Source organism: Amphiura filiformis, chromosome 15 (genome assembly GCF_039555335.1).
Source record: "Amphiura filiformis chromosome 15, Afil_fr2py, whole genome shotgun sequence".
Lineage (NCBI taxonomy): Eukaryota > Metazoa > Echinodermata > Ophiuroidea > Amphilepidida > Amphiuridae > Amphiura > Amphiura filiformis.
Window position 1 is genome coordinate 19,642,951 of NC_092642.1, and position 13,673 is coordinate 19,656,623.

The 13,673-nt window shown below is 36.2% G+C and overlaps 1 protein-coding gene across 1 annotated transcript in view; it reads left to right on the top strand.

Moving 5' to 3' along the window:
• LOC140170768 (cadherin-23-like) overlaps positions 1–13,673 on the top strand; it is a 23,026-nt gene continuing 9,353 nt past the window's right edge. The window contains exons 1-9 of the mRNA XM_072193994.1: positions 1–8; positions 50–83; positions 144–211; positions 2,087–2,342; positions 6,696–6,920; positions 7,801–7,876; positions 8,023–8,328; positions 11,090–11,386; positions 13,309–13,524. Of these exons, the coding sequence (XP_072050095.1) occupies positions 1–8; positions 50–83; positions 144–211; positions 2,087–2,342; positions 6,696–6,920; positions 7,801–7,876; positions 8,023–8,328; positions 11,090–11,386; positions 13,309–13,524 (1,486 nt within the window). The remainder of the gene's footprint in view (positions 9–49; positions 84–143; positions 212–2,086; positions 2,343–6,695; positions 6,921–7,800; positions 7,877–8,022; positions 8,329–11,089; positions 11,387–13,308; positions 13,525–13,673) is intronic.

Here is a 13,673-nt window from a genome sequence, read left to right on the forward strand (position 1 = left end):
ATGTCACAGTGTTCTTGACATGTTGTGAATCACTGTTCATTTGCTTAAGGCTTAATGACCTTTCACCTTTATTAATAAAAATGGTAAAATACAGTTAAGTTAGAAAGAGAATTGCAGCTTTGTGATGTATTTGCTTTTTGCAGGCTACTGATGCAGACTCGCCAGAAATCGGCAACATCACCTACTCTTTGGAAGGCAGTGGGAGTGACAGGTAAAAAAAGCGCAGTGATTTATAGTTCACTACACACAGGCACAGAGGCGGCACCAGAAATATTTTTTGGGGGGTGGCAAAATCAACAAATTTTGCACAAAATTGGCTGCAAAAAATTACATCCGAAAAATGATGAAGACATCTTTAAGTTGTCATTATTTACTATCCCATACAACCAAGGCAAACTGCTGACACATCATCAGCAGATCGTGTCTGATATTTGGAGAGTTTTAAATATTTGATCATTTCCATCTCAATTATTTCCAGATAATTTCGAAATTCATGAAAATAATGACCAAAATGAAACAGTTATGCAGACAGGTGACAAGAAACTTGGAATCAAGTTTCTTTGGACTGAATAAATTTCTTTTGCACAAAACCAGAATTTGTCTCATGAATGACGATTTCGTCTAGACATGGTCAATAGACATCTTCAGAATGATGTTGTTTGATCCTCACTTCTTGTTTCTTGGATAGAGGGTGCATTTCCTGTCAGGAGGGGATCGTATACATGACTTAAGAAGCAAGCCCATTTGTCCTTATTCATGGCACTGTGTCCTCTTTGTCTGATCAATAATGGATTCTTTGATGTATCTAGAGTTTATATCACACTCCTTACCATCATGCAGTTATTGTTAACTACATGCACACAACACAGGGGCACTCACAATAGGCAATTGAACCCTACTGGTAGCGCCGTGTTGTAGCTCTATGGGATGAACTTGTTAGCATCATATATCAAAAAGGAAAAAAGCTATGATTTTAGTACTTGCTCTATGTTTCAATTACTTATTCTTTTCCAAATATCTGAATCTTCAACCCGGTACAAGCTTTAATAACGGGGGAACATACATTTTTATTAAAAAGAAATCCTACCATCTATCCAAACTCGATGTGTTATTCCAATGCACATTTTGCTTCACTGGGCAGCCATTTTTTTGGTCGTATTTGGAAGATTGGTGTCATAAAGCCGTCATAGGTACAAATTTAGTACTTTCTGTCAATCAATTATGGCTTATTCTCTACATGTCAATCTTTAAATAATTGGCATAGTCCTTATAATAACGGTGGTCCGCCTTGATGAGTAAATGACAGCAAACAGCTGCAAACCAGTGAAAAATACCCCCAAAACTCGGTCAGTGGAGCTCCGCTCGTACATGTCAATAGCGTCATTATCGATTGGATTAGTCGTCCGTAGCGGACAATTCGGTCGCTCATTAGATTGATATTATCAGGTGGTAATAAATTTGCATTGGACAATAGATTACTATATAATGGTTTAGTACTGCATATCGGTTTAATCTTCAATAAGCGGGTTTATGGCTGGAAAGTTCATGGTGAATATGCCGTGGACGACATTGCACTATGCAAAGGATATTTGCTTTGGTTTTAATTGTCAAACTTTATTTGTGTGAGGCATTAGATTTACAAATGACAGCATTATAGTACCAATTGCTGTAATTTACCAGTGGATGATATTATGCTCATGGGCCACACCCAGAAACCTTAGACCCTCAGGTATGCAACAGCACCCCAGGGTGAGCAGCAGCAAGAATAGCCTCAGAAGGCCCCAAATAGACTGATTTTGCATGTTTTAGGGATAGAACCCGGGGTACACACACACACGCCTCATACCCCTGCATATGCCCCTGATGTGTTAGTTCTACAGAATTGCTTATACCCTTAGCTTAGCTGGATGATTTTTGATGTGACTTCACCAGATATTTGATCACGAATAAGCAAGCATATTACAACAACTTCCAAAACTTACTTATTCTTTATACCAGAGGTGCAGATCTGTAGTACCCCCCTAAAAAATTCCATTAAAATGGATTGTTCACAATCTTACCCAGATTTTAATGTGATTTGTTACAGGTTTATAATTGACCAATATGGAGGACATGTTACCGTAGCAGCAGACGCCATATTGGATGCAGAAACTCAAGATATATTCTTCTTAACAGTCCTTGCTGATGACGGTGATAGGATCGGTACAACCCTTCTCCAAATTAATCTTGATGATGTTAATGATGTCAACCCTGTGTTTAATCTTGGGCCTACAGAGGAATTGATTACAATACAGGAGTTTAGTGATGTAGGTCGCATTGGAGATAGATTGGTGCTTGCCACGGTAAGTAAGAACTGTTTTAGTGTAAGAGTTGTAAACCTTATAGTTAATAGTAGCCTAATGTGGAATTTTTTTGTTTTTGGCTCTTCCAACTTTGAACTTTTTTGCTTGGAGTGCAAAACCTGGGGCAAATCAGCAATTTTTTGGTAGCTATGCTCCCTGGAATTAGGAATTGATTGGTCTTTGGGAGCTGATGGTGTCGTACTGGTAAAAGTGGCCCTTTTAGAGCTGAAATTATCAAAATTATCAATTTGCATCTTTTCTTACGATTGTAGTCACAAAGACTTGGCACAAGTCTAAGCCTTCAAAATCTTGAATATGCTTATGATTTTAATATTGTATGCTATTTTTGATAATTGGTTAAAAAAAAGATTAGAAAATAGTATTTTCCAAAATTTGGAATGCATAACTTGAAGTTAGTCTTTGTAGAAGTCTTTGAGCTTGATTGTCACAGCATACAAAAGAAATGCCCTAAAAATGCATGTTGTTGGCCCTTATTTTCAAAAGTTGACCAAAATATTAAATGTTTTGCATGTTAGAATTAAGTAAAGGATTAGGATTTAGCTATGCTTCATTTAGTAGAACAGCCTAAAACCTAATTTTTTTAATCTTTTTTTGCCCAATGACCCTTTGGACTAATGGGCAGTTCCCCAAATCATATTTGTTATTCATTAAATCATTCATAATTCATTCATAAATTCACTAATTTGTACGATTGTACCATCTCCGCCAATTTCCTTTTTAATTCCCCTTTTTTTAATTTCCTTTTTTTAATTCCCCTTTTTTTTTTTTTTAATTTCCTTTTTTTTAATTTCCTCTTTTTTTTAATTTCCCTTTTTTTCCTTTTTTTAATTTTCCCCCTTTTTTTTAATTTCCACTTTTTTTTTAATTTCCACTTTTTTTAATTTCCTTTTTTTAATTTCCACTTTTTTTTTAATTTCCCTTTTTTTAATTTCCCTTTTTTAATTTCCCCTTTTTTTTAATTCCCCTTTTTTCTCACAAAGCAGAATCTTGGCGAGGCACATACTGGTAGTTGTCCGAGAATTTGCTCGCTTCCTCACTGCGTATGCTGGTCTTTACGCACTGTAGTCTTTACGTGTAGAAGCTTCCTGGGCTATATCAGTGGTGTATTACACCACTGATATAGCTCAGGAAGCTTTCTCACTAGTAGTGGCACGTCCCCTGTATAGCCTGTGTGCTAGGGCCGTAGACTTATGTCAAGTCACGGAAAACCATAAGAATACTAGTATATAACTCGCAGTGGTTTTATCCCGGTCCGTGAGGGGGGGTGTAATTTTCCCAAGGCGTGCCAAAAAAATTGCTTGCTTCCTTCTGGGCCTGCCAAAAAAATCTGCGCCCCCCTGCTTTGCACATGACAAATGTTTTAAAATTGCCATTAAAATTGCCATGTAAAGGGACGGCATATTAGAACGTTTTCGTACTATTTAATAGAGCTATTTTATGACTATTATGTGACTATTTTTGCATTTTTCTCACAAACTAATAACACACTGGTAAGGAACTGCATTGGCTTCCTGTCGTCCAATGAATTGTTGTTATAACTTATGTTGATTGTATATAAATGTAATAATGATATTGCTCATGATTTATCTGAACTTCTTTCAAATTATGTTCCCACTTGTACTCTTCGATCTGGAAACATGCAACTTCTTCAAGAAACAAAATAACAGCACGTGAGTCATTTGAAATTACAGCTCCACGTCTATGGAATGAACTGCCTATATATTTTAGAACTGCTAAAAATGTAACTATGTTTAAAAAGATGTTAAAACTCATCTTATGTCGGGGTTTGCTCAGGGAAATTTGAAAATGCCACCAAATAGTGAAAAACTGTATAAAATGTCTAACTTTTGTGTTGATTTGCAAAATAAAACAAAGAAAAGTGATTATTTAGCAGTAATCAACCATTAAACAATAGCATTAATTTTAGGCCTACGATGCAAGGCTGCCCATAGGCCTAGTGCTTTATAGTGGACACGGAAAATCACGGAATAACACGGATTTTAAATTTTGTAACACCATGAACACGGAGAAATCGTGGCTTTAGCTATATGCCGAATAATTATATATTAGCTACTTATACAGTGGAAGGGTCTAAATATTTAATATATTATTAATAATTATTATTGTAATGTAATCTAATTCAAATTAGGCCTTCTTTAATATAAGCCTCGTGATCACTCTATATCTATTGGATTCGGATTGTTTTACTAGGTTTGGATTTAATTTTTGTCTTCACTATAGGCCAAGATCCCGGGGCCAAGATATAAAAAATAGAAAGCTATGAGAGCGCTATCCATGTTCAATTGGATAGCTGGGTTCAAAGATAAAGTACGGACGAAGCCTTGACTAAAGCTAATGCTCCCCGGTATACTAAACTGAATCCACTAGCTGCAACATTATACGCACATCAAAAAAAAATATCGGGAAATTAAAAAAAAAGGGAAATTAAAAAAAAGGGAAATTATTTCAAAAAAAAATGCATATTCATCAAAAAATTAAACTTTGTCCGATCGGGCCCAAATTTGGTGGGTGGCATCCTTGATACAAGGGGAATATAATGCGCGAAATAAAATTGAGGTCAACCAAGGTCAAAGGTCATTACGGAGGGGTCAAATTTCAAACTTTGTCCGATCGGGCTCAAATTTGGTGGGTGGAATCCTTGATACGAGGGGAATATATTCCCGAAATAAAATTGAGGTCAAGCGAGGTCAAAGGTCATTATGGAGGGGTCAAATTTCAAACTTTGTCCGATCGGGCTCAAACTTGGTGGGTGGAATCCTTGATATGAGGGGAACACGTAAAACTTAAAATCGAGGTCATCCGAGGTCAAAGGTCATCCAGGAGCTACATTTTAAACTTAATCCCTAAGCTTCCCTGGGTGGGCGCTTTATATATTGGGGCATGGGCGCTTATTGGAATGAATACGGTTGTTATCAATTAATTTATTAAATGAAAACGATTAAATAAAGAAATAAATATAAATTAAAAAAATCATTAATTGATCAATAAATTAATAAATAAAAGAATTCATTGATTGATAAATAAACACATAAATAAGCAAATAATCAATTACCGGTAATTGTTAAATAAATACATAAACAAACAAATAAATCAAGGCAGAGAATTTTATTTCAATTTTATAATTATATACGCCAAAATATTTTCTGAATTTAGTCAAAATTAACACTCTATTGATGGTAAAAAATTTATGAAAATTTTACGTAGGTCCTAGACTATGCCATAGTCGATTTTTGATAAATAAAACATGTTATTAATCATGATGAAAGCATTCAGTTGAACTCGAAATTATACTGATATTTATTACATCAAAATACTAGTATAAAATGGTTATGAAAAAGTTTATATAATTATAATAGTGACAGTAAAGGTAAAGTAAAGTATAGGTAGGCTTATATTATTGAATGCAACATCATGTCATTATATAAGCACTTCAATAACTGGAAGAAACTTTGGGGACCTACGTGTAATTATCCTATAAATTGCGAAAATCCAGACCGTGTATGCACGAAAAATGGCAGGTTCTATAATGTGAACCACATGTATATACCCGGAATCCCGGGCCGGTATATAGGAGTATTATAGCATGTGCAGCCGGTGCAGCCATACGGCCTAGCGAGTTCAAATCGATAATGCATGTATAATAATTGCCCATTTATCATGTCGGATTTCTCAACAATTGAGCGCTATTAATACACATTAATGTTTTTAACAAATAAAATTCCAAAATATGGTACATTTTCTCCCGCATTTTCTGCCTTTGCTTGTCACGTGGTAGGCATATGTTGAAGTTGCACCATATGTTCAAATAATTTTCAAACATAACAATATGACAAGTGGCCGACTGGTCTAAGGCGCTAGGCCCACAGAGTATCCAAAGCCCTGCGCCGTGAGTTCGAACCCGCCTGCCAAACTTTATTTTACTTGGGGAAATTAAAAAAAAAGGTGAAATTCAAAAAAAAAAAAGGGAAATTCAAAAAAAAAAGAAATTCAAAAAAAAAAGGGAAATTCAAAAAAAAAAGGAAATTCAAAAAAAAAGGAAATTCAAAAAAAAAGGAAATTCAAAAAAAAAGGAAATTCAAAAAAAAAAAGGGAAATTCACAAAAAAAGGAAATTCAAAAAAAAAAGGAAATTCAAAAAAAAAGGAAATTCAAAAAAAAGAGGAATTAAAAAAAAGTGAAATTAAAAAAAAAAAAGGGGAAATTAAAAAAAAGGAAATTAAAAAAAAGGAAATTAAAAAAGGAAATTGGCGGAGATGGTACAATCGTAAATTTGCCAAAATATTTTCTGCATTTATTTCTTCAATCATTGCAGGCTACAGATGGTGATGTCACAGGTATCAATAAAGCAGTCATCTACTCAATAACAGGAGGCAATGAGGCTGGTAAATTTGCCATCAATGAGATAACTGGTGAAATCACACTAGCTGACACCATAGATTATGAGACAGATAGCCAGGAATATAACATTACTGTCGTTGCCCAGAACACCGCTGATCCACCCTTAGAAGGCAGTGCTATCATTACTGTTCTCATATCGGTGAGTTTTTAGGCTTTTGATGTTTTGATAAACTACCTTACTGAAACATCCATAGCTGTGTAGACTAGACCCATGCCTATGAATGCTTGTACATATACACAGAAAAAGTCAGTGAACCAATTTTTTGAATTGCGCTTGGGAATTGTAGGTCTTCTGGTTTAGTGACATATGTACAGCAATATTTACTCGGGGTTGGGGCACTCAACTAAAGTCATACCCAGTGGACCTCTTCCTTTAGCTTCGGCTATGGCATACTTCCTTTTTTCTAGAAATAGAAATTTGTATTGTATTAGAAAATAGAATTTTGCTTCATTTTTTCCAAATTTTTACACTAAATGACCGAGAGGAGGTAGGGGCCTACTCAGCTTTAGATGTGACAGGTATGTGCTTAAAATAAAAAGTGCAGTGATTTATAGTGCGCTACGCACAGGCACAACGCCTAGACATTGATCCACAAGCCTCAGCACACTTTTCAAGTTGTCGCTGACCACTTACCTAAAATGATATGATCCACTTGAGGTAGTGCACTAGCTATTCTAGTTGAAATCCATACACCCCCTATGGAAGACATGACCTTAATCTAGCACCCAGGAAATGTAGATTTCAAAAGGAATGGTGTCTTGAAGAGCTTTTGGCAATAGGTGTCTTGCAAATAAACGTGTGTTTATTTTTGTATTTACATATTCTTGTTCCTTATGTAGTTCACCAGTCTGCAGAACAGTGAGTGATGGCCTCAATCATTACAGATAATTATGTCTAATTTCATGACTATTGCTAAGACAATATTTTGACAGTGTAGACCTGAGGTGTAGACCTACAAATATTGTCAGAAATAATTATAGATAAAAAGGTTTGACTACTCATTTTTTTTTATTGACAGGATTTTAATGATAATGCTCCAGTCTTTGGAAGTGATACCTACCGTGTGACTGTATCAGAAGATGCAACAGTTGGAGGTATGTGTTTTTTAAGATGTTACAAAAAGTGCAAAAATTTTTAAACAAAATTAATAGTTACACAAATTTCATACCACTAAATAGTGGATTTTTCAAATTTGCTGAAAAATGTTACTAATTTTGAATTTATACCATCATTGTTCCAGAACTTGTACTAACACTAACTGCAACCGACGCAGACAAGCCGGGTGATCCTAACTCTGTAATCGATTATCGCATCACAAGTGGGTCGCAAGATCAGTTCCGTATTGAAGTAGACACTGGCGCAATACTGGTGAATGACGTATTAGACCGGGAAGCTATGGGTGGTGACTATTACATCCTAGAGGTAGTGGCAACAGACAGGGGGATTGTGCAGCTGGTTGGATACTGCGAAGTCCTAGTGAATATCACAGATGTAAATGATGTGGCACCAATTTTTGAACCAGTCCAACCAATCAGTATTGATGAAGGTAAGGAAACCAATTAAGGGCTCAGATAGTGATGTTTGCACAGTATTTCTTTGTGGGACCTGAGAGAATATTAGACATACCAAATTGCATTCTGAATATGAGGAATGTCCTTCTGATATCAAATAATTTTTATTTTTTGAAATTGATGATATAATTCAAATTTTATGGCAAATTAAAAATTCTTGAGTATTTCCTAGTATGTTATTGGTGGTATTTACCTACAAATACCGATATTTCCCACCCGGTTATAGTTGCGTTATACACACAAAAAAAAATACTAGTATTACAAGTACTTTATAAAACATGATCTATATCCATGGCATCTTTTTTAAAAACAGTTCTTGTTTACATTAAACAGTCTTCAAAGTAAATTTGATAAATTGAATGATATGTACATAAAGTGTATGTAGCTGGGAGGAAAAGCTGATCATCAATTGGAAATTTTGACCATTCATATTGTAGATATACATGATGTGTTCTGAGGTCCCACAAAAATACTGTGCAAAGAAGGGTGACCGACCCCTTTATAAGTTGCACAAACAGTCTGGTCTGACTGCCTGCCTGATCAGGAAATACTGCCGAGTCAGGCAGCACGTTGCTTGCGCAGGCAACACAGGCTTTGGTAACCCTTCTGAATTTGACAGACTAAGGACTAACTAAGGACTAAATTGTTCATGGTGATTTTATAAAAGATCTGTGGAAATTTTACTTTGACACACATGAACTACATGTAAGTTGACAATTTTGCAGCAGGCGAAAAAAATTCCACCGGGAGGAAAATAATTTGAATAACAAAACAATTTCTAACGGTTTAAAAAAAATGTAATTTAAATATGCAAATTACCTTTATTTTAACTAAAATTGATGAAAAAATACTACTGATTGTACATCCATTGATAATTTGATATATTTTACCTACTTCTTTACTCTAAACCAAGAAATAATGGTATATTAAAAGATGCTCTATTTGAAATAAAGCATTGCATTGTGAGATACCATGTTGCCTGCGCAGGCAACATGCTGCCTGACTTGGCAGTATTTCCTGATCAGGCAGTCGAACCAAGACTGACAAAAGGGCTGATGCATAGTGTATTATTTTTTATTGTAGAAGACATTGTTTTCTACTCCCTGTTGCCATTCTTGGTTATCCAATGTGATTTTACAATTAAGTGATTACCTTTATTTCATATTTTGTTGTGTGTTTAAAACAAAGTTCCCCCAAAATGTTAATAAGACTTGCATTTGCTGTTAAAATTTAGGTGATCAAATTTTTTTATAAGTGCCCCCCTTTCAAAAAACTTGGATTCACCCCTGGCTAATTCAATGCAATTTAAATACCCATTCAGTGATCCCAGCAAACATGAAAAAAGGATGAAATACCCTGCACACAAGTACAACCCTAACCCTAATTATAACTCTAATCCTAACCCACCCGAATTATAACCCTAAACCTAACCCACCCTAATTATAACCCTAATCCTAGCCCTAATTATAACCCTAACCCTAAAACACTGGGTGTGAAGGGTATACCAGAATTATACCGAAATGAAAAATCTGGCAAAAAAAAAATAGAAAAACAGCAGTATTGACAAAGTTGAAGCCCCATTCAAATACATGTAGCTAATTACTCTACTTTAAGGATACGATACATGATTTACTGACAAGTGACTCATTTCGGAATTTTGAATTTTGAAGAAAAAAAAATTTCCACAGGCTTTGTTGGGATTCGAACCAGCGATTCGGGACTTCCTTTGATTACGCGTCTAGCGCTTTACCGCTCGGCCACGGTGGCAGTTGAGTGGAGGAGTGTAATGATAAATGATAAATCTCATAATGCCATCTTTAGCCTTTTGTTTACTAAAAAAAGACGCGTTTGGAAAGATAGATTAGCCGTTTTATGCATAAAGAGCACGAACGCTTGGGAAAGGTTTCAAACAAATAATAAAGACACTGATGTGATGATGAAATTATGTAAGTCGGGAAATATCTGCGTCGCAATGTTTTGTTTCGGTTTTAGGAATTTGACCTTAAAATTTACGACTTCATGACATTATCATTCGAAATCAACAAAAGATATTTCAACAGTATATGGCCTCATTCTTTCTCTAGAATGTTTTGTACATGTATGTAAAATAGCTTCAACAATGGTTCGCTGCATAATGGTAAAAACAGCCTTGACCTAAAAAAGGGTGAGAGGTACCATATTTACCGATTCAGGCTAAATTTAAAATTGATATAAAACGTTTGTTTTTTGATCGATTACAAAAATTAATTTTTGTCATATAAAGAAATTGTGTCTGGCGTGAATTACACTACAGTTTTTTATTCTTAGGGCTCTTTAACTTCTTCAAATAATTTTTTAATGATAGAGTGAATCCCTGGCCCTCTATAATTACGCACAAAAGATCGAGTCCCCTTGAGTAGGAAAATAATAACAGATTCATATAAAATGTCTTATTTTGTCTTAAATACATGGCTTTCATCTTTTAGCAGGCTGTGAAAATAGCACATCTGTGACACTATCAAAGATGCCAATTTTGATGATTTTTACGATCCTACGGATCTAGTTGCCCGGTATGTAAGTCTATCACCAAGTATACCGGACCAAAATAATGCACACTGGGAACATTTTCATTTAACCCTCCCCCAGACAATTGGCTTGGGGAATGCATTCTGCATTGGATATAACAATCTTTGCAAGCTTGGAGACATTTGTTTTTGCCATATCTAACCATTCCTAACATAAAATGTTTTAAATTAGATTACCCGACCGGTAAACATCCGCCTCTTCTACACGTAATTGCCAATGACCCGGATCTCACAGCAGACCTACGCTATTCCATTGATACTGACAACATAGAGGCTATAGATGAGAATGGCGTAGAATTGGACCCAGCTGATTTCGTATTTCAATTTGGTGTTGTTGAAACTACTGGTGGGTTATATATGAATCATAGTCTGGACCGTGAGGTTGCCGCCTCCTTTGTTCTTCCTCTGTGGGTGGAAGATATAGATTACAATCCACAAGATCCTGGTGATGACCCTCAGATGGATGAGGGTAAGTATTATACAGGGATGTAAGTTTTCCGTTTATTTTTGCAGATTTCCAGGTGGTTTTTTTCCGGATCGGCAATCCGGAATTTTTCCAGTGATTTTTTTTTCTGGAACTGAATAATGATATGTCATATAATAAGAGAGAAAAAATTTTTAGGGGGATGATACCATCATAGCCCGTTCCCCGATCCCTTGCATTCGCTAAAAAGATAGTGCTCCGATCAAGCATTTTCCTTGCACGCATTGCTTGTACCATTTCAGGTTATTTCAACAGCTACTTACATCCTTGATAATAACATCACATCCACTCAAGTATGACAATGTAGACATGTGTGACAAAAAAAATTGAAAATGACTGAAATGTGACCTGCTACCACAAAATGAGCGTAAAGTTGGAAGTTGGGAGTTTTAAGACATCCCGGCTGCTGCGTGGGTTTCACACGTACCATGTTCAAGCCAATAGTGTGTCTGTATGTCCTTTGTGAATGGGGGCACAATGGACCATTCACAAAGAACATGCTACTGGCTTATACAGGTTCGCGACAAACAAAGAACATCAACTCAGCAGCAAGGATGTCTCGAAAACTACCAATTTGCAACTTTCATTTCATGGTAGCAGGTCACAAATGTTTTGGAAGGCCAGGAGCCTCAGGGCAGGAGGTTGACAACAATCATGCTCAAATTGTTTAGATTTGGGCGGTTTAGGCTACCTTAATTGCACAGGCCCATTCTGGGTTTTGGGTATCTTGAACATGATGAAGGCTTCAACATAAAAAGTTTTGAGACATATTCTCAAAATATCAAGAGCTATCTCAAAAGCCACTGAACTGGGCTTGTTTGTACTCATTTTAATGTATTTTTCATGCTGATTCCAAATGTGGTCATCAAAATGTACAAATCTGAAATTTGTTAATTTTTAAAGAAAATTTGGAACATGTTGTTTGCAGACGACACCTGTGACTGTGTGAAGAGGGTTAACATTGTTGTATGTACTATAACTTGTTTCATCTCAAGTTTAATTGGAAGTAATGTACAATTGTATTTCGCTCGCCGCAGTATCAAATCATGCACATAAAGTTAAACGCACTGAGTGGTACTAGTACGCTCTCGTGAAAAATTGAGTTAGCTTGATATTCCCCTGGACAAGGAACTTACTGCTAATTTGTCTCGTTGTAACCGGTACGAAACTCGGGGAGCTGATCCTGGTTGCGATGGTTATTTGTGGAATGTTTAGGGTGTGCGCTCTTGAAGCAGCAAAGTCCCTGATTTGTAGTTTAATGGTTTATGGAATGATGTGGGGCCGTAGCCCGGGGGGATCACTCACATAAATAGTCTGTACGCATGCGTGACCAAAAAACAAGTAAAAGGGGTGTTTTTTAGGCAAGGCAAGTTACGCAAGATGACGCGCATTTAGGGTCTAAAACACTGATTTTCAAGAAAAAGTGTAGTTTTCTGAAACTGGACAACTTGTTTAGGGTAACTTTTTTTGGTAAATTACGAGTCCAAAAAGGGTGCATTTGTTGCATTTTCACCAGCCAAAATCTCATTAGGGGGTAAATTCTGTATTAAATTACCTTATTAAGGGGCTAAATTTGCTGGTAGGGTAAAACTCGCTTAGGGGGTGTTTGAAAAAATTTGGTCACGCATGCATACACTGTCATATTTGAGTGGCCCCCCGGGGGGCCGTAGTGGTCAGCGACAACCTGTAAAGTGTGCTGAGGCTTGTGGATCAACGCCTAGGCGTTGTGCCTGTGCGTAGCGCACTATAAATCAGTGCGCTTTTTTTTTTTTAGTGTACATGCACACATACAGTGGCGGTTTGTCGGCACACTTGTGGCGCAAGAGCGAAAAAGCATTGATGTCACTACCATACTTGAGGAGAAACCAATTATAAGCTTATCTCTTACTACAACTTGTTTATTTCAGTATCCCTCTCAATAACGGTACTTGATGTCAACGACAACACTCCATTATTCCTTAATACTCCATACATATTTAGTGTCAACGAAAATGAGGAAATAGGTGCAGTCATATCAGCTGAGATAAGTGCATCTGATCCAGATTTAGGTGACAGTGGTATTGTTGTGTACTCCAAGCAGAGTGGTTCTGGTTTTGATTATGTGGAGATTAACTCAGAAACAGGTAGGATGTTACATTTGTATTTTTGTTTTCCTGTCAAAATCACTGGAATATTACTAGCGCTAAATTAGAGCTAGGGTTCAGTTGAAATGTTGCAACCCTCCATGCTGTAGTTTATACTAATCAAAGCTTATAGACCACTTGACATATGT